Below are 19,566 nucleotides of genomic sequence, written 5' to 3' on the forward strand. Positions count from 1 at the left end.
CAAATGAGTTTCGAGCCCTCTAGAATATTTCAGCTCCAAACCCCTCCCTTCTCCCATCCTCTCAAAATGTGACACCGGAGCAGCTGCCGTGCTCTGGGTCCCAGGTAAAGCACTTGGGATCACTTGGATTTATTTCCTATTAAGCAGCAGTTCATGATCATAAAGCATCGTTTACACGCCTGCATAAAGAGCTGTGTCTCTTGCAAAAGCTCAGAACTGAATGAGTGTGAAAATTAAATTCCCCTCTTAAACCCAAGGATGGCCCTTTTGGAAGCTGCTTCCAGTCGTAACATAATTAACCTCTTGCTGTGCCATTCTCTGGGAACATATTGAACCTGCTCCAGGATAATCATCCCTAATACTGGTGTCTGCTTTCACACTGAATTCCTAACAGCATTACAGTAATCCCAAAGCTTTTGTTAACTGCAGGGACTTGGCCGAGTTGGCAGCCAGGACAAAAGGTGTTGGAGCTGTGTGGCTCAGGGGTGATGCCATCCTGGTGTGTGGTGGGATGGGAAACACCAGAACTATTTGATTTTGGGTGGAGGAGTTGTGGTGGAACTTTATTCAGGTTTCCCATGGATTTATTCCTGTTGAAGGTCATTTCCAAATGCTTGGAGCAACCTGGTCTAGTGGAAGGTGTCCCTGCCTGTGGCAGAGGGTTGGAACTCAGTTGTGTTAAAGGTCCCTTGCAACCCAAACCATTCCATGATTCTTTTTTTATCTCAACTTCTCTGTGTCTTTCTCAGCTTTTCCCTCCATTGCTCTTCTTCCCATCCACAGTTTTCTCATCCAAGGAAGCAAGTGATGTTGGGGATATTCCCCAGAAGATTTGGGTGTTTTTCTACCTCTGATGAGCTGAAGTCTGAGACTGGAGAATAGATTCAGGGACCCCTTCCAGTGCCTGAAGGGGCTCCAAGAGAGACAGAGAGGGAGTTTGGACAAGCAAATGGAGTGACAGGACACAGGGAATGGCTTCCCACTGCCAGAGGGCAGGGATAGATGGAATATTGGGAAAGAATTCTTCCCTGTGAGGGTGGTGAGGGGCTGGAATTGAATTCCCAGAGAAGCTGTGGCATCTCTGGAAGTGTCCAAAGCCAGGCTGGATGAGGCTTGGAGCAACCTGGCTTTTGGTTGATGTGAAGGGCTGTGGTTGGAATTCCCAATCCCTGGAATCTGCTGTTGCAGCAGGAGTAAGGCTGATCCATCCTGGCCATCAGAACTTCCCATTGTGCTTCTGCTGTTGTGATTTGCTGGCTGCAGACTCCTCTGCTGCTCCCAAATTTGCCCTTGGACCTTCTTACTAAAATCCTGAAAAGCTCCTCCACCACCTTCCCTTCATGTACCAAATGGGAATCACTGCAAAAGGATCAGACCCATTAGGAAATGATCTTGCAGGGATTTTACAAGGAGTGGATTTGGGGGCCTCATTCCATGCCTTGACATTGCTCATCCCAAACTCCACATAATGGAAGCAAACAGCAAACTATTTTGAGTCAGGGATGCCTTTTCCCATGGAAAAGAGGGAGGTTTGATCCCATACTGTCTGAGAGGATCACTGGATATTACAGTGGTCCTCCTGCAGCCTGGGATGTCTTTGGTTCAGCATCCTCTTCTTTCTGGGATTTGGGGCTAATGGTGGGTTTTGCTGAATCTTCCCTTCCAGACCTGGAGCAAATCCCATGGCAAGGGATTCATCTTCATGGTGGGAAATGTTTGCTTCAAGAAAACCCTTCAGCAGAGATTTTCAGTTCTTTTTGGAGCAGCTTTGGGTTCCAAGTGTGAGTTTTTGACCCACTGTCAGGACATGCTGCTGACATGGGACGTGTTTGTGGCTCCTTCATGTGTGTCCTAATAGTCCTTAACCCTTTTTTTATTTTTCCCCTCATGTTTTGAAAGAGCAATTTGGTTTGATCAGAGATTTTTGGTCTCTGCTTTGCTTTTTTTTTCCATGGGGTAATCCTGCTGCATCCCTTTAATCTCTGAGGTTTTTCCTGGCACTGGGGACAATCCTGGCAGCATATCCAAGGTTCAGCTTCTTCTCCCCAATTTGCATTTGTCCCTGCTCCTGTCTTGCTTCCAGGTGCTGGAAGATCAATGTAGCTGTCACTCACTAATTCCCATCTCGCCTCCGACCGCGATTAACGGCACTGAGCCCCAGTGGAGACACACAGGAAGGGTGGTGGTGGCCAAGCATTGACAATGGGACACTTAATGACTTAATTTAGTTCTTTTCCCCATTTCTATGCCTGTACAGGAAGCTTTTCTATCCCCTATCCTTTTCCAAAAGCAGCAGTAATCTCTTGGAGTTGGGAATCTGCCCTCCTGAAATTCCCCTTGCTTATTTAACTTCCTTTTTCAGTATCTGAACAGGATTTACTCCAGCAGTATTGTGGTTTCCCTGATCCATCCTGAGCAGCATCATCTTCCTCTTGCCTCATGGATTTAGAATCATAGAGTCATGGAATAATCATTAAGGTTGGAAAAGAGCTCTGAGATCATCACCTTCCAAGGCCATTATTAAACTCTATCCCCAAGTGCCACATCAATGTGGCTTTTAGGGACATCTTTCACTAGATCAGGTTGCTCCAAGTCCCATCTAATCCACAGGTGTAGCAGCCACGGTTTCTCTGGGCTACCTGTGCCAGGACCCTCACATGGAAGAATTCTTTCCTAATATTCCATCTAACTTTGCCCTCTGGCAATGGGAAGCCATTCCCCCTTGTCCTGTCACTCCAGGACCTTGTCCAAAGTAATTTCCCATCTTTCTTTTAAGCATCCTTTGAAAGAAGATTTCTCCAGACCCTTTTGCAGGTGAAATTCCAGGAGCTAACTCTTTTTATGCCCTGCCTGCTTCAACTTCCCCAAGGGGACAATTTCTGGTACTTTTCTCAGGAAAATAAAAGAAATAAGGACCCTTGCATCCAACTCCTTTCCTAAGGGGTCCGAGTGCTGGTGGCTCCTGGATCTTACCTGCTTGAAACACCCTGCTAAGAGATTTTGGCAACAAATTCCCCATCTCGAGGTCAGCACAGAACAAGAGGAAACAGCCTTAAAATTGTACCAGAGGAAGTTTTGTTTGGATATTAGAAAAAATTTCTTTACTGAAGGGATGCTTGTGCTGCCCAGCGAAGTGGTGGAGGGATTTAAAAACCCCAAGGATGTGACACTTGTGGACATGGCAGCATTGGGTTGATGACCTTAGAGGTCTTTTCCAACCTTAACAATTCTACATTTAGAGTTTACACCAGTTTGTTTTTTTTTTTTTTTTTTTTTTTTTTTATTTTTTTTTTCCCTGGGAACAGGAGGCGCCCGCGGGACTCGCAGAAAGCCCCGAGCTCAGCAGCGCGCGGCCCCGGCTGATAAATGATGCTCATATCCCATTCGAATATGATGCAAGCAGTTTTTTTGTAGTTTGTCTTCCATGGCGGTAGTAAAGTTTTTAATTAGGAAAGCTAATGAGATCGATTAGTCATTAGAAGTGACCTCTGGATCGTGGTGAGGAGTGGGGATGTGTGCGCCGGGCTGATAACGGGGGACGCCGGGGTATTGTTTGTAATAAAAGCGTGAAGTGTTTGATTTGAGTGAAACGTGCCACGGGGAATACATCACGCGGAGAGGAAAAAATTACAACCCTGGGAGCCTGTAATGAAGGGAATTAAACCAACATCCTGTCTAAATAACATGATTATCTACACAAAACCCCTCAGCTAGCAAGTAATAATAGAAAACGGAGCTCTTCGGAGAGGCTCTTTGAGGAGGTGGTTAATGCCGGAGTCGCGCATCAGGCACTTTCCAAGGAGCAGCTTCGGAATGAATACACCATCCAATTACCTCTGGGAATAGAGTTTACCAGGTGCCAGCCTGTTTTGGGGAAGGAGGAGGAGGAGGGGGATGCCTGCAATAATTTGGGACCTCTCTTGCTTGTCAGGCAGGAGTTTGATGCAGTTCTGGGTTGATTGGTGGCAGCTCCAACTTGCGTGGGGGCAACAAAATGTTAATTATGTATTCAGCGAATTCCCAGCTTAGTTGTTCTGTGAGGTCGGAGTGGAGGAGGGAAAGGAGCAAACTTGTGCTGTTGCTGGTTGGGGAGGATGTGGGATTGTGGCTCTCATCCCTTCCCCAGTGGGGTGGAAGTGCTTTGGGTATGTAGTTGGTGCTGTATCTGTAAGAGGTTGGGTGTGTCCACATGTTCTAGGTGACAGAAGTGACCCAGAAGGCAGATTTAGGTGACAAATTCTTCCCTGTGAAGGTGGGGAGGCCCTGGCACAAGTTGTCCAGAGAAGCTGTGGCTGCTCCATCCCTGGAAATGTCCAAGGCCACGTTGGACAGGGTTTGGAGCAGCCTGAGATGGGAGAAGTTGTGTCTGTCCATAGCACAAGGTGGAACTGGATGGTCTTCAAAGTCCCTTCCAACTTAAACCATTCCATGAGTCCATGATTCCCACCCTGACTGGGATTTCATCATATGTGTGGTGTTAGTCCCTGCAGGGATTGGGACCTCTGTCCTTTTGTTGTGTCCATTTTCCTGTCCTAAATACTGTTCCCTGAAGGAAAAAGCTCCAAGTTTGCCAGTACTTGGGAGCAATTTTAATTATAATTAGAGTTTCAGCCATGCAAAGTCTTTAAAAGCCCACACAGGTTTGGTCATTGCCCTCAAGAATTCAATCTATAAAAAAATCCTGAGTTAGGGAAAGAGCAATGAAATCTCATTTGTTTCCCATGTTCTTTACTCTCTCTCCTCTTGCCTCACCTCTAAAGTGATCTCTGAACTGCCTCACCTCTAAAGTGGCTGCAGTTCCTCCAGTCATTGAATCATCTAATGGTTTCTACTGGAAGAGAACTTGGAAGATCCTTTAGTTCCATGATTTATCCCATGGGCTCAGACTGCAGAACATTGTGAGCATCATCTTTACCACAAAAAATTCCAGTGATTTTGGTCATGGCAGAGCCTGTTTTTTGCCTTTTCCCACCACCAGGGGTTATAACTTTTTTGCTGAATTTAGGAATGGAAACTTGTGTTGCCTGATCCCTCCCAAAGCCAACATGAGTCATCAACTTGTTGGGAATACGCAGGAAAGAAAATATTCCCTGTGTGAAACTGTAAAACTGTGGATTGATGTTGCCACTGTTGCAGGGAAATGGGGGAGCTGTTCCCTCCTTTCTAGGGAATGGTGTCAGCTCTAAAATGTATTTCCCTATTTTTCCTAGTTTACCTGGGAATCCACCTTATTCTCCCTCCTCTCACAGACACAAACATGGGGATGGGTCTGACGTTTTCAGTGGAAATAACGATCCCACTTTTCCCTTTCCAACCTCTCCATAATTTTAATGAGAGGATCTCCAAGAAAAACAGCCAGCCCTTTAAATCAGTTATAAAACCCAGAGACTGAGGCTCAGCATGGAGTGTCAGCTTTAATTATCTGGGCAGTTACAGCTGTATGTTATAAAAGTCGGGCAATTAGGTGCATTCCTGAAAGCTTGAAAAAAAAAAAAAAGGCTTGTAGAAGAAAACCACAGTCAAACATAGAACTGTTAATTGCACAAAACATTCAGTGGAATAACCTGGGATGTAGATCATCCTGCAACAGAGAGAATCTGGGAATGGGTAGGGTTGGAAGGGAGATGATCCAGTTCCCTGTCCATGAAAGGAACCTTCCATTATCTCAGGTTGCCCTGTCCAACCTGGACTTCCACAATTCTGGGGGTGAAAAATATGATGAAAATGGCAAGGATTAAAGGCATACATTTATTTCCAGTGTGGATGTTGGGATCAAGGTGTTTTTGGTGAATCCATGATTCCCATGGTAGAGTTTTGCTGATGGACTAGTGAAGCCAGTCCCAAGCCCATCAAAACTTTTCTGTTACCATCAGCTGTAGTGGTCCCATTCCTGAAACTTCACCCTTTTTCAGGTGCTAAAAAGTTGGATGTAGAACTTAAATTGGATATCAGACCAACTGAACTTGATGATCTTAAAAATTCCACCAGTCTGTTCCCATCCACACCTGAATTTCAGGCCTGTTTTTCCATGTTTTTTTCTCCTAGGATCCAACTTCCACTTCCCAAGGGGCCCCCCAGCCAACAAAGTGATAAAGACACGCTACAGGATCGTGAAGAAGAACGTGGTGTCTCCAACCTTATCATCCTTCACCAGCCCCATTCCCTCCTGGAAAACCAGGCGCCCTTTGACATCCAGGTAATTCTTCCATCCCTGGAATGCAGCTGGTTGGGATGTGGGAGCTACTTTTGGCTCTGTGTTTTTCTGTTGCATCTTGTTTAATTTGTCTCTTTGTTTGGTCTACACTGAGTTTATTGACTTAAAGTGTAAAATCTTGTTAAGAATTGTGTTTCCCCAAGCTGGTGCCAGCAGCTTATGCCTTTGGCTTCTTATGTATTCCCTCTTGGAATTAATTGTTTCCATGGAGCAGTTAAATAAGCTGAAAAGAGGATGAATAAATGTGTGGATGTTGGTGATGAAGGGGAGGGTGTTGGATGCTCCAAACTTACCCCAGGATGTAGGTGCTGTCCCAAACTCATTTATTCCCAGTTATCTGGATGGGTGAAACATCTGGAAATATTTTGGCAGTGCCTGGAGAAAGGAGGCACTGAAGGTGCTGTAACCTTGAGTTGGAATATTCCTAAATCCATAGAGGTTGAGATGTTTCCAGGGAGCACCTCAGGTTCCTCCAACATGTCCCTGGACACTTCCAGGGATGGGGCAGCCACAGTTTCCCTGGGAAAACTTGTAAGTTTTCCTTTTTACCACCCTGGAAGTGTCCAAGGCCAGGTTGGACAGGACTTGGAGCAACCTGGGGTAGTGGAAGGTGGCTTAGCTCATGGCAGGAGATGGAAACAAGATGGTCTTGAAGGTTCCTTCCATTTCAGGCCATTCCATGATTATTAATTAATAGATAATAAGTCATCCTCCAACTGTTGGGTTCAGCACCTTCCCTTGGTTCTCCAGATTTGGGTGATTGATGAATTGAGGATCCATGGTGAGAATCAAGGAGGGGAAAAGCTTCAGGAATGGAATTCCAGCAGGAATGTTTGGGATCTGTGTGGTGGCTTTTGCTCATCCCAGTGGTGATTTTCCAAGGAACGACCTCGTTCTGCTGTGATTGGCTGAGACCTCCCACTTGTAGGATCATTTTCTCTGTATTAATCTCTGACTTCATTAAATTGGTGTAGTTTAGATCTTACAGCTGCTTCAGACAAATCTTGATAAAATGCCATCAGCAAATTAAAACAATTATGTTTTAAAGAAGCCATAAATCTCCATCTACCAATTACCTTTGTTGGGGGTGATCAATCATCCAGCCTGTCTGGAGGAAGCACATGGCAAATGCTTCTCCTGGAGTTTTTACAGGATTTTTTGCTCCATTTGTCACAAGCAACACACCAGGATCTGCTTTTTTCCTGATTTTCTTTGCTCTTCCCAAAACAAGGAGAAGCTCTGGTGATGGTGGGAAACCCCATTAGTCACCTCAGTTTTATTTTTTATACTGATAAGTCAATTATTTTTAGTATTTCTATTTTCCATTTTAATCATTATAATTTTTTTTAATAATAATTTGGTATTTTTAATATTCTCTTCCCCATAAGCCAGTACTGGGATGTCAACTGATGGTGCTGCCCTCCAGTGCTACTCCCAAACTGGTTCCCAGCTGGCACTAAGGACCAATTTCTTCCATAAAATCCAAGTTTTTGGATATCTGAAAGAAAGGTGCCAGGGTTTTACTTCGCTGGGACATCCAGGATGTCACCCTTTTTGCCAATAAATCCCCAAATCACCAGACTAAGACAAAGAGGGATGTTGCTTTGGGAAATGAGTGACAGGGATAGTTGCTGGAAGTACCTGATGCCAATCCCTTGGGGATTAATTCCATCCTCCCCTTCTTGCTGGGCTGCATTAAACTCAACCCTGCTGCTGACTTTTCTTCGAGGCAATAGGTGGGAGTATATTTTAAATTAATTTTACTCCACTTTTTGTAATATTTTTGTTTTAAATAGATTTATAAGCAACTCGGGGCCTATTTCTCCAAATTTATGAAGATAATTTTCACTCTCTTGATAAGGTGAAATTTACACCTGCTATTTCCATATTAATTCACATTGCTAAGTGGATCTAATTTTCTTCCCTTCTTCTATCTGGTGAGTGTGGCCTTTCCTAATGCAATTTCCCCCTCACTAAATCACTGTGATCGGGAGTCATGATCGAGTTAAATTAACTTAAATTAATTTACTTAATAAGAGCTCCAGATCATTGTGAATGAGGTTAAGATTTATTGATTCTCCTTTTCACTCCTCCCCCTTATCTCCCGTGGCTTTGCTGGGAGAGCAGCTCACGAGGGCTGCGATTTGCTGGCCTTAAATTTGGGTTGCTCCTGGTGACATTGAGGTTGGTCATCCTTTAAAAATCCTGGAGGGAGGTGTTCTCTCTCCTCACAGCCTCCCTCTGCTGGGAAAGGGGTGAAGGATTTGCCATGGAGGAGTTGGGATGGATGCAGCATCGTGCTGAGATTTGGCAGTGATGCTTCTCCTGCTTCCAGCTTCGTTCCGTGGTCCACGTGGATGTGGCCACCAGAAAAATGGGATGCCCTCGTGTCACAGGCCTTGCACAGAGGCAGCAGAAGGGTTGATGATCAGAGGGATGGAGCACCTTTCCTACAAGGCTGAGAAAATGGGGATTGTTCAGCCTGGAGAGGAGAATGGCTTCCCACTGAAAATAAGTAGAATTAGATTCCATATCAAGAAGTTCTTCCCTATGAGAGTTGTGAGACCCTTGCACAGGTTTCCCAGAGAAGCTGGATCCCCAGGGGAGTGGTCGTGGTCCCAAAACTTTTTGGACAACACTCTCAGGCACAGGGTGGGATTTTTGGGGTATCCTGTGCAGGACCAGGAGTTGGACCAGATGATCCTTGTGTGTCCCTTCCAACTCAGAATATTCTAAGATTCTATAAACTCCTTCAGAAGACTCCAGTTCTCCCTCTGGAGAGCCAGAACCACTTTTAAGACACATTTTTTGGGAACAGAGAGCCCTTTGAGTTGAGCTTATAGACCCCCAGTGGGAGATTGAGACACTGACCCACTTTGAAGAGTTTTCTTCTCAAATCCTGCTGCAAGTGTGGAAAACAAAAGTCACCTGTCTGCAAATAATGAGTTGTGTCTGGCACTGCTGGGGAAACTCTGATATTTCTTCCTGAAAACTTTGCAGTGCCTCTTGAGGGACAATCCTACCCCTCCAGCACTATAAATAAGTAAAGAACAAGATAATCCAACATTTGTCAGAGAAATGCCAGCTCAGGAGAAAGGAACTTGTCAGTGGAGGATTCACTCATGTAGTTTAGTTTTGTTTTCTTTTTTCCTTTTATTTTCTTCTCTTTTGTTCTGTTCCATGGCCTGGAGCACATTGAACAGATTAAAATGAAAACAGTTGTCACCATCCCTGGAGGTGTTCAAGAAATGTCTGGATGTGGCACTCAGTGCTCTGGTGGTGATTGGTCAAAGTTTGGACTTGATGGTCTTTTCCAGCCTAAATGATTCTGTGATATGAGGATTACAAGGATTTCCTTGCAGCTGAGCATCCAAGAGGAGGAGGAACCACCATCCCTTCCAGTCATCCTCTGCAGGAGGTTGGAATTTTGGGTTCCAGGTCACTTGGACACACCAACTTCTTTGTCCCATCCCTTCCTCTCCTTCACAGTGGGTGGTTTTGGGTTTCCAGAGTTCTTCTGCTCCCTTAACAACATCTTTTAGACACCAATTGCCAGCTGGGAATTGAGCTTACCCAACTCATGATCCAGTTCAGAGAGTCATGGAATGGTTTGGCTCAGAAGGGACCTTGGAAGAGCATCTGGTCCAACCCCTCTGCCATGGGCAGGGATGCTTTCCACTGGACCAGGTTTTTCCAATCACTGTCCAGACTGGCCTTGAGCACACCCATGGGATGGGCCCATTCATTTAATCCATTTCCAGGGAAGCCTTCTTGATTTTCCTTTCCATTTTTCTGACATTCCTTGAGTGCTCTTCTAAGTTTCCCTGTGGAAGTGATTTCACTGCCTTGAGACAATGGGATCATGTGGTGGGGATGGATATTTGGCTTTCCCACTGTGACAGATTATTTTCCATGTTATTCCCAAGTGGGTGGAGCCACAGGTGCCAGTCCTGGTGTGCTGTTGGTGTGTAATTAACCCTTTCTCCCTAAATCCATGGGAATCCAGTGGAACAGGAATCTTGGATTACTGAATAGAGTCCTGTGTTGCCCATTGGATGCATTCCAGTTCCTGTGACTCATTCCCACAGAACTTTGTGACTGACTTGCCATGGATGAAATGAATGTGAAAACTCAATATATCTCCTCTCTTTTGGGGGAGATATGTGTCCTTGGGAATTCCAGGGAAACTTTCTCATCCTTTCCATCTTCCTCTTGTGTTGGGACAGTCAAGGTCTGCAGCAAGTTGTCTGCCATAATCCCCCTGCTGGACTGTAATGGGTTAAACCAGATTAATTCTATCACTTCTCACCTTTTGGGCTGCACTCTGAGGGTCCCTAAGAAATCCATCTGTTCAGGAAATGGGATGGGGTCACCCAAGAACTCTGGGAATTGTTGGGAAGCTCTTGGGACACGGTTGCTCATTGTACAACCCAACTTTGGATTGGGGTGATGGTGAGACCCTGGCTCAGGTTGCCCAGGAAAGCTGTAACTACCCCATCCCTGGAAGTATTCCAGGCCAGGTTGGACAGGACTTGGAGCAAGCTGGAACAGTGGAAAGTGTCCCTGCCCATGGTTGGAACTCGACATTTTTTAATGTCCCTTCCAACCCAAACTGTTCCGGGATTCTTTGTCCACAATCCTAGAAGGTCAGCGATTGGAGCTGAGAACAGAGAGCAGAATTTGGGGCAATAATTCACAATGAATGGAGCAAATCCATATTTCACCACTTCTGGGGCATCATCTCAAAAGCTGCAGAGAAAACAGGGAAAACTGTTAACGTCGGCTTCCACGGCAGAAAATCACCGAGCGCTCCGACGGGAGAGGCTTGAATCGACGTTCCCATCTATTGTGAGCAGACAGGGATGGGCTTTTTAAAGAAATCAGCAAATGCTGCCTTCTCTCCTTGATCCATTTATTTTTTCCACCTTCTAGGGTCCAAGAGGTGGCATTCCAACCTCCCCCAGACCAGTTTGGAGCACAAACTGGATGGGTGTTGTGAGCCAGATGCTGCTTGAAGAGCAAGTGGTTCAATCTCCCAGTTTTTTATGTCGTTTATTTATTTGGGACGATGCCCCAGTTGGATTTTACCTCCTGGTGCTGATTTCTCTGGGATCTTCCTGCACAGAGGGGAGAGAATGGAGAGCAGAGGGCAGAGGTTGGGACAGTGGGAGTTAATTTCCTTTTATCAAGATGATAAAATCCCCCCTCCTCCTCGCCGGCTTTTGCCGCGTTAATCTGTGAACGGAGTCGGAATGTGACGAATGGCCTTAAAGTTCCTGTCAATTTTTTTCTTCCCAAATTCATTTGACATGAAAGTGAGAAGTAAACAGAAAGCCTGTGGTTAAGCAGATAACTTGGAAAGCCTTTTCCATCACATTTAAAAACGGCCGTGTCATGGATTCTGCGAATTGGCGGCTCCTATTTTGTTTGATTTTATTTTGTCTGTGTGGTAAATTTTCTTTTAATAATCCCGACGTGGTTTGACGAGGTTTTAGACCTCGGATTTTTTTTTGAAGGGATGTTAAACCATTCTCCAAAATGACATCTCATTAAAGTGAAATTCATCTGCTGGGATTGGAGCCGTTACAGGCAGGAGGGAACAGTAACTCCCATTTGGAAATCCATATTTTTTTGTTTCTATAGGAAATACTTTTAATCCCTTTAATGAGGCTGGGATGAGATGCACAACACGGATTGTTTCGGAGCAGCCCTGACATCTGGCCCAGCATAATCCAGTTTCTGTTCTGAACTGGTTTAGAGGCTTTAAAAAACAATGGCACCTCTTTGGGGCAAAGCTGGGGATTAATGCTCCCTGTTCCTGGTGCTCCCCTCCTTCCTGACAGAGGGACACTGGGGAAAACTCACTCCTCTCTTCTGTCTTCCTTTGCTTTTTATTTTAATTTTAATTTTTAATTTTCTTTTTATTTTTTATTTATTTCTTAGTTCTGTTTCTTCTTCCCCATTTTTCTTTTCTCTTTTCCCTCTTTCCCTTTTTATTGTTATTTTCTTTTTTTTTGTCCTTTTCCTCTTTTCCTTTTCTTGTTTTCCTCTTTTTAATTTGTTTTGCCTTTGCAATCTCTTTTCTTTTCCCTTTTCGTAGATTTTCCCCCTTTTACTTTTCATCTTTTTTCTTTTCTTTGTGTTCTTCCTTTTTCATCTTCTTGCCTTTTTTCTCTTTTCCTTTTTCCCCCTTTCCTTTTCTCCTTATTCCTTTTTTCCCTTTTTTTCTTCCCTTCTTTCATCTCTTGCCCTCCTTTTCCTTTTTCCCCTTTTCCTTTGTTTTTCTCTTTCTTTCTTTCTTTCTTTCTTTCTTTCTTTCTTTCTTTCTTTCTTTCTTTCTTTCTTTCTTTTCTTTCTTTCTTTCTGTCTTTCTTTCTTTCTCTTTCTTTCTTCTTTCTTTCTTCTTTCTTTCTTTCTGCTCTTCCTTTCTCTCTCTCTCCTCTCTCTCTCTCTCTCTTTCTTTCTTTCTTTCTTTCTTTTCTTTCTTTCTTTCGTTTCTTTCCTTCTTTCTTCTTTATTTCTTATTCTCTTTCTTTCTTTCTCTTTCTTTCTTTCTTTCTTTCTTCTTTCTTTTTTCTTTCTTATTTCTTCTTCTTTTTTCTTTCTTCTTTCTTTCTTCTTTCTTTCTTTCTTTCTTTCTTTCTTCTTTCTTTCTTTCTCTTCTTTCTTCTTCTTTCTTTATTCTTTCTTTCTTTCTTCTTTCTTTCTTTCTTTCTTTCTTCTTTATTCTTTCTTTCTTTCTTCTTTTTTTTCTTTTATTTTCTCTTTTCTTTTTTTCCCCATTGCATCCTTTTTCCTTTCCTTTATCTCATACTCTTTCTCTTTCTTTTTTTTCCTCTTCTTCTTTTTTTTCTTTTTAGTATTCTTTCACCTTCTCCTTTTTCATTCCTTTTTTCCTTTATTTCCCTCTTCTAACTTCTTCCTTTTTGTTTTTTTCTTTTTTTGTATTTTTCTCCTTCCCTCCTTTTCTTTTTTCCCTTTTCTTCTTGTTTTTATTTTTCTTTTTCCCTTTCTTCCCTTTTTGTTTTTCCTCCTTCCTTTTCCCCTTTTCCCTCTCCTCTTTTTTTTCCTTTCTCTTTCTCCTTTTCAGATTTTCCCCTTTTTGCATTTTTCCCTTTTCCCTTTCCTTTATTTTTCCTTTCTTTTTTCTTATCTTTTCCCATTTCCTATTTTTTCATTTTTCACTTTTTCTTTTCTCTTTTTCCTTTATCTTTCTTTTCAGATTTTCCCTTTTTGCACTATTACCTTTTCTTTTCACTCCTTTTTTCCTTCTCTTTCTCTTTCTCTTTCAGATTCCCTTTTCACATTTTCCCTTTTCCCTTTTTCCTTTCCTCCTTGTTTCTTTTTCTTTCTGCTTTTCAGATTTTTCTTTTTGCATTTTTCCCTTTTCCCTTTTTCCTTTTTCTCCTTTTTTCCCTTTCTCCTTTTCATTTTTCTCTTTTTTCATTTTCCCTTTTTTCTCCTTTTTTTCTCTATTTTCATTCTTCTCCTTTAAATCTTTTTTTCATATTTTCCTTTATTTCTCTTTTTTTCCCTTTTCTTTTTCCCTTCTTCCTCCACTTTTTCCCTCTCTTTTTTTCCCCCTTGTTCTCCCTAACATCTCTCCCAGCCGGTTGCTTTCCCACCCAGCAAACTCAGCAGCTTCCAGCAGGATTCAGGGACTCCACCACTCCTACTCCCCCATTCTCCCAGTCTCCCCAGTCTTTTCCAGTTCCCAGGCAACCTTCTGCTGAGATTTTGAATTTTTCCTGCTTTTCCATGAATTCCAGGCTGCTCCTCTTCCCTCCTCCTGGGTCAGTCACAGTAATCGAGCTCCACTTTGGAGGAAGTAATGAAACCAAAATAAAAGCAGGACTCAGGGGTTAATGACCAGCTCTAAATGCACATGAACATCCTTAGGAATAATGGGATTTTCCTTTTTTAATTTTGGTTAATGGAGTCGTCGTGTTTGGAATGGATTACATTAAAGAGAAAACTGCCACATCCGATCCCGGGGACAGTGAGGGGTTATTTACTCACAGACTGTTGTGTGGATCTTGGATCAGCTCTTCCCTGCAGCCTGGAGCATCCTTGCTGGGCAGCTCAGCATTCCAAAATCTTTTCTTCCTGGGAAATCTTGCTGGAGCTGTGTTGGATTTGATGATCTGAAAAGGCTTTTCCAGCTCAATCCATTGGGAGCCCCCAGCATGGCACCGGTGTCCTGCTGTGGGAGGTGTTGGATTTGCTGCAGCCTTTGGCATGAGATCACAAAATCCCAGGATTGTTGAGGCTGGAAAAGACCTCCAAGATCACCTGTGACTGATCTCCACCTTGTCACCCAGCCCAGAGCACTGAGTCCCACATCCAGCTGCTCCTTGGACACCTCCAGGGATGGTGATTCCACCACCTCCCTAGCAGCCCATTCCAATTCTACTCCTTTTTTTGTGAAAAAAATTCCTCCTAAGATGTCCAAGTTAGGTGGAAATCATCTGGAAGTCATCCAGGGATAACATAATTGGGGTGTCTTCCTTCTGTCTCCCATCCCAAACCAAATTTGATGGTGCAAAACCACCGTTGGAGAGTGTGGTGCCACCATTCCCAACTGGAATCAGCAGCATCCTCAGTGAGATTTTCACCTGGGTCAGAACAGAGTTTCAAAATTGGTCTCCTGAGTGAGGCATCTTCAGTTGTTGGGCTTCACAGATCAGTCTTGGAGGTTCAGACTTGACCCCTAGTAGATAAAACAATTCCTGAGGATGTTCAGCAGCTCCTGGTAGACTTTGGATTGCCAAGGCCAGGTGGGAGCAATGCAAAGGATGTGGTTTGATTTGCAGTGTGGATTTTGGATCCTCAGCACCAGGTTAGTTCTCTAGATCTACTCTGAAGGGTCCCCATTACTTTTGGGATGCTGTGGATGAGGGACATGGAGCTTCTGGAGCCCTGATGGAGTTTGCAACCAAAGGATCCTATGGAAAAAGATGAACTGAGATGATAAGTGAGATAAGAAAATGGAGACTGCATTCCAGGAAATGCTTGTTCGCAGAGGTGCAGGGGACTCCTGAGTGGTTTGGGGTGAGGAACCATCTCCCAGTTCTGTCAGGGTGTTCCACAAGAATTCCCAGCTCCCAAGGCTGGACAAACCAAGTGGGAAGATCCCATAGGGACTAAAACCAGCCTGGAGGGCATCACCTCTGTTTTGTCATGGTGGTGCCACTTTTCAATGAATTTCTGATTAAAAGTTGGGAGTTTGCAGCTGTGGATCAGCAGGTTTAGGTTGGGGATGGATCATCTGGTGCAGGAACTCAGGTGGGAGAGGTGAAAATGTGGGCTCAGGTAACCCAACAGGTCTTCTCCAATGTTGGGTGCCACCTCCAGGTGCTGGGACACCAGGTTGGAGATTGTCCTTCCCATCCATGGTGGAAAAAGTCAAAAATTTTCTGAGTGCTCTGGGGCCAAGCTGGGTGAGTTGGGGTGTCCATCCTGGGGAAGAGATAGCTCCAGGGAGATTCCAGAACCCCTTCCAGTGCCCAAAGGGACTCCAAGAGGACTGGAAGGGGGACTTTGGATAAGGGATGGGGGGACAGAACACAGGGAATGGCTTCACACTGCCAGAGGGCAGGGATGGATGGGATTTGGGAAGGAATTCTTCCCTGGCAGGTTGGTGAATGGAATTATCAGAGAAGCTGTGGCTGTCTCATCCCTGGAAGTGTCCAAGGCCAAGTTGGACAGGGCTTGAAGCAACCTGGGATAATGGGAGGTGTCTCTGACCATGACAGGGAGCTGGAATTGGTTGGTCTTTAAGGTCTCTTCCCACCCAAACTATTCCACAATTCCATAAAAAATGTTAATTGTGGCTGTAATGCTCTTTTTTATAGATTAGTGCACAGGGTCTGGGGTGGACTTCAGGCAACCAGGGCAGATGCTCTGGGAAGGAAACAGAGGATTAATCCTTCCTTTTCCAGTCTTGGGATACATCTTGTTCAAAACCCTCCAGGGACTGAGTGTGGTTCTCTTGGGATTCAGAGCTGGTCTCTAAAACCCTTTAAACCTCTTGATGCTGCTCCCTCTGTCCCAGGGCATCCATTTATTCCTGCTCAGGTGCTCCAATATCAAATCTCTCATGGGACTGTGAAGTTCCAAGTTCAACTCCTCCTTTTCTCCATCCCCAGACACCAGCTGTAATTTTAAATAAAATAAATTTTATGAGATATGATTCAACTTTTCTAGCCCAGACTTCAACAGCAATGGAGTAGCTTGGCCAGATGAAATCTCCCTGTGGATAAAGTTTTCCAAATTGGCCACATGCTGTATTTAAAACTCTTTTTGAAGTGGTTTGGACTCTTCAGAAGTGGATTTTCTAAGGCTAATTATCCCTCCTAACAGCATCCCATTCAGAATATATTTTCTGTTGCTGGATATTTACACACTCCCTGTTTTTTCACCTGACAGTGACAGCTGTGGGAGTGAAGAGTGTATTTAATTCCTAAATATTTCCTCTAATAAGAGATTAGTAATGTCAGAGCTGCTTTTTTCCCCACCCTTTTCCCAGATGATTTTCCCTTCAAAGGGTCATAACTTCTCCAAGCTTTTAGCAGAACTCCAATGTTTTCCTGTGCCAATTCCAGTGTGAAAGTTGGGATTTAAATGAACAATCACCCAAAAAATGGAAGAAGGGGGAAGCAGAGCATGGCTGAATGGCAGCACAAATTCCCTGAATTAGTTCTTATCATGATAAAATTGGGATAAAATTGGGATAAATTCCTTTAAACTTTTCTGTGAGCTGCTGCTCTGAGCTGAGTCCAACTGGTGCCAGCATCTGGGCTGAGCTCTGGGCTGTGCCCGGGCAGGTCTCGTAGCTCAGGAATGAACAATCCAGTTTTTGGGGGCAAAAAAGGTCACTTGGCAAGTGCTGGAGCATTTTCCACTGATTAATTCTGTCCAGGCTAAGTAAACATTTAGGTTTCTTTCAGGCTGAAGGATGGATCCATCTGTTTCATCCTGGTGGGAGAAATCAGGGAGTATCCTGAGCTGGAAGGATTCTGGCCCTGCATGGGAACATCCCAGAAAAAAGGGTATAAAATACTCTAAAAAAGCTGGAGAAAACTCTAGGATTGGTAAATGCAGAGGGATCCTAAATAAGATATCTGGGAGCTTCACTGGGCAGCAGGATCCATTTTCCAGGGGTTGGAAAGGGCTTCATGCAATGGAGGGAAGGAAAGAGAGGAAGAAATTTGTATATCTCTCCCATAGGTCACATTTCACCCTTGGGCTGAGTTAATGAAATTTCCATTTGAGTTTAAGTGTCTGTTGTACTCAACATGGAGAAAAATTCCCAAATAATTATATATTTGTATCCAAAAACCTACATAATGATTGGAAGATCTACTGGAAGGTTCCCTGCTCATGGCAGGGGGTCAGAATGAGCTGATCTTTAAGGTCCCTTCCAACTCCAATTATTCTGGGATTATGTAATCAACTTTCTCAGTCCCTGGGTGTTTATTTCCTTCTGCTGCCTTGGAAATAATTGGAATTAGCTCATTAATACCAACTAATATCCCTCCTGCCAGGTCTGGTCTCTCCCCAGCAGAGCACTGAGATTTCCTCTTTCTACACCCAAATTCTCTGTCTGATGCATCTTCCTTTGGGATGAAACCATTCTGTTCCTTTCCAAACCTTAGTTCTATTCCTTTAGGGAATGTGTGGATGATGCAGGACCATCCAGTCTCTCCTTGGCTCTTCCCCAGGCTGGATCCTGGCACCTCTGTGTGGATTTCAGCACGAGGCAGAGCTGACCATCTGCATCCGGCAGCTTCCCCGTTCCCGGTCCATCCATCCATCCATCCCCAGGTGCCAGATGGGCTCTGCAGCATCTGCAGCTCCTGCTGCCCTCTGGGCTCTCCTGGAAGGAGGATTTGCAGCAGGGTATGGGGAGGTCTGAGAGGTCACAGCTGTTAAAGCTGGGAAAGTGGGGGAAAAAAAGAGCAGAGGGATTCCCGAAGTTGGCACGGATCCCGTGGCCACCTGTCCGTGAGCAGGAATGGTTTTCCAAGCTGAAATGATGTTTTGATTGCAAATAATTTCCTTTAATCCCCCCCCCCCCTTAAATTAGTGGAGATTTAATAATTGCTTCTGGAATTATTAGTGAATAATTCCTGGTAGTGAATCCAGGTCTGTGTTCCTGCCATCCTCTGGTGTGGGAAGGAGGATGTAAACATAGGCAATGGGGGGTGAATCTCCAGGGAAATCCCAAAGCTATTCCAGTTCAGGATATTTTATATGGAAAAAGGTTTTATGGCTCGATAAGGAGGTGCAGGGAGTGTTGAAGGCAATGTCTCTGCTATTTTAAATCCTTTTTTAAACACAAGGATAAAAGGGGGCAAAGGGGAAACATTATTTGTGTCACTGGAAGGGACTTTGTGGGAGTTGTGGGAGACAGAGGGAGTGTTTTCCTGTTCCATGCCTCTAACAAATTCTCTCTTCTGCATCTAAAATAATGCTGTTTCAAACCAAATCGGGGTGTGGAATCATGGAATCATTGAGGTTGGGTAAGCCCTCATTGAGTCACACCATTCCTTCAGCCCTGCCAAGGTCATCACTAAAGCATGTCCCCAAGTGCCACATCCTCAGGGCTTTTAAATCCCTCCAGGAATGGTGATTCCAGAGCTTGATAACCCTTTCCATGAAAAAATTAATCCTGATGTCCATCCTGAGCCTCTCCTGGAACAGCTTGAGAACATTTCCTATTGTCCTGTTCCCTGGGAACAGGTCCTGAGCCCCATCCAGCTGTACCTTCCTGGTCAGGGAATTATGGAGAGCCAGAAGGTCCCACCTGAGCCTCCTTTTCTCCAGGCTGAGCCTCCCCTCAGCAGCTCCTGGTGCTCCAGACCCTTCCTCAGGTCCATTCCCATCTCTGGACATGCTCCAGCTCCTCAGTTTTTCTGAACTCCTGGGTTTTTAAGGATAAAAAGCTGATGAATAAGGAGGAAGGAAAAAGAACTTGTGAAGATGTGGGATTAGAATCATGGAGTGATTTGGGTTGGAAGGGACCTTTAAGACCATCCAGTTTCAAAGGGCAGGGACATCTTCCACTATCTCAGGTTGCTCCAAACCCTGTCCAACCCAGGAGATGGGGAAGTCCACACCATCTAGAGCAGTGGCAAAATCCTGGCATCCATCTGGGAAGGCATCTTGACAAATCCTCTGTGTAGGAAGCACCTTGTGGAGCATCCACGAGGAGCGCAGCTCTGGGAGCCTTTTTTGCCTGCATTAGTGAAACTCCCTCCTCCTATTTTTCCCCCTCTTTTTTTTTTTTTTTTTTCCCTTCCCATTGGCACTGCTGAAGTGAGGCTTCCTCAGGCAGGTTTTTTTTTTTT

General features: G+C 44.4%; 1 protein-coding gene across 1 annotated transcript in view; it reads left to right on the top strand.

The window, feature by feature from the left end:
* Positions 1-19,566, top strand: part of ZC3H3 (zinc finger CCCH-type containing 3) — a 124,469-nt gene that overhangs the window by 44,811 nt on the left and 60,092 nt on the right. Inside the window, exon 4 of the mRNA XM_079302779.1 lies at positions 6,046-6,196. Within this exon, the coding sequence (XP_079158905.1) occupies positions 6,046-6,196 (151 nt within the window). The remainder of the gene's footprint in view (positions 1-6,045; positions 6,197-19,566) is intronic.

Source organism: Erithacus rubecula (assembly GCF_903797595.1).
Source record: "Erithacus rubecula genome assembly, chromosome: 3".
Lineage (NCBI taxonomy): Eukaryota > Metazoa > Chordata > Aves > Passeriformes > Muscicapidae > Erithacus > Erithacus rubecula.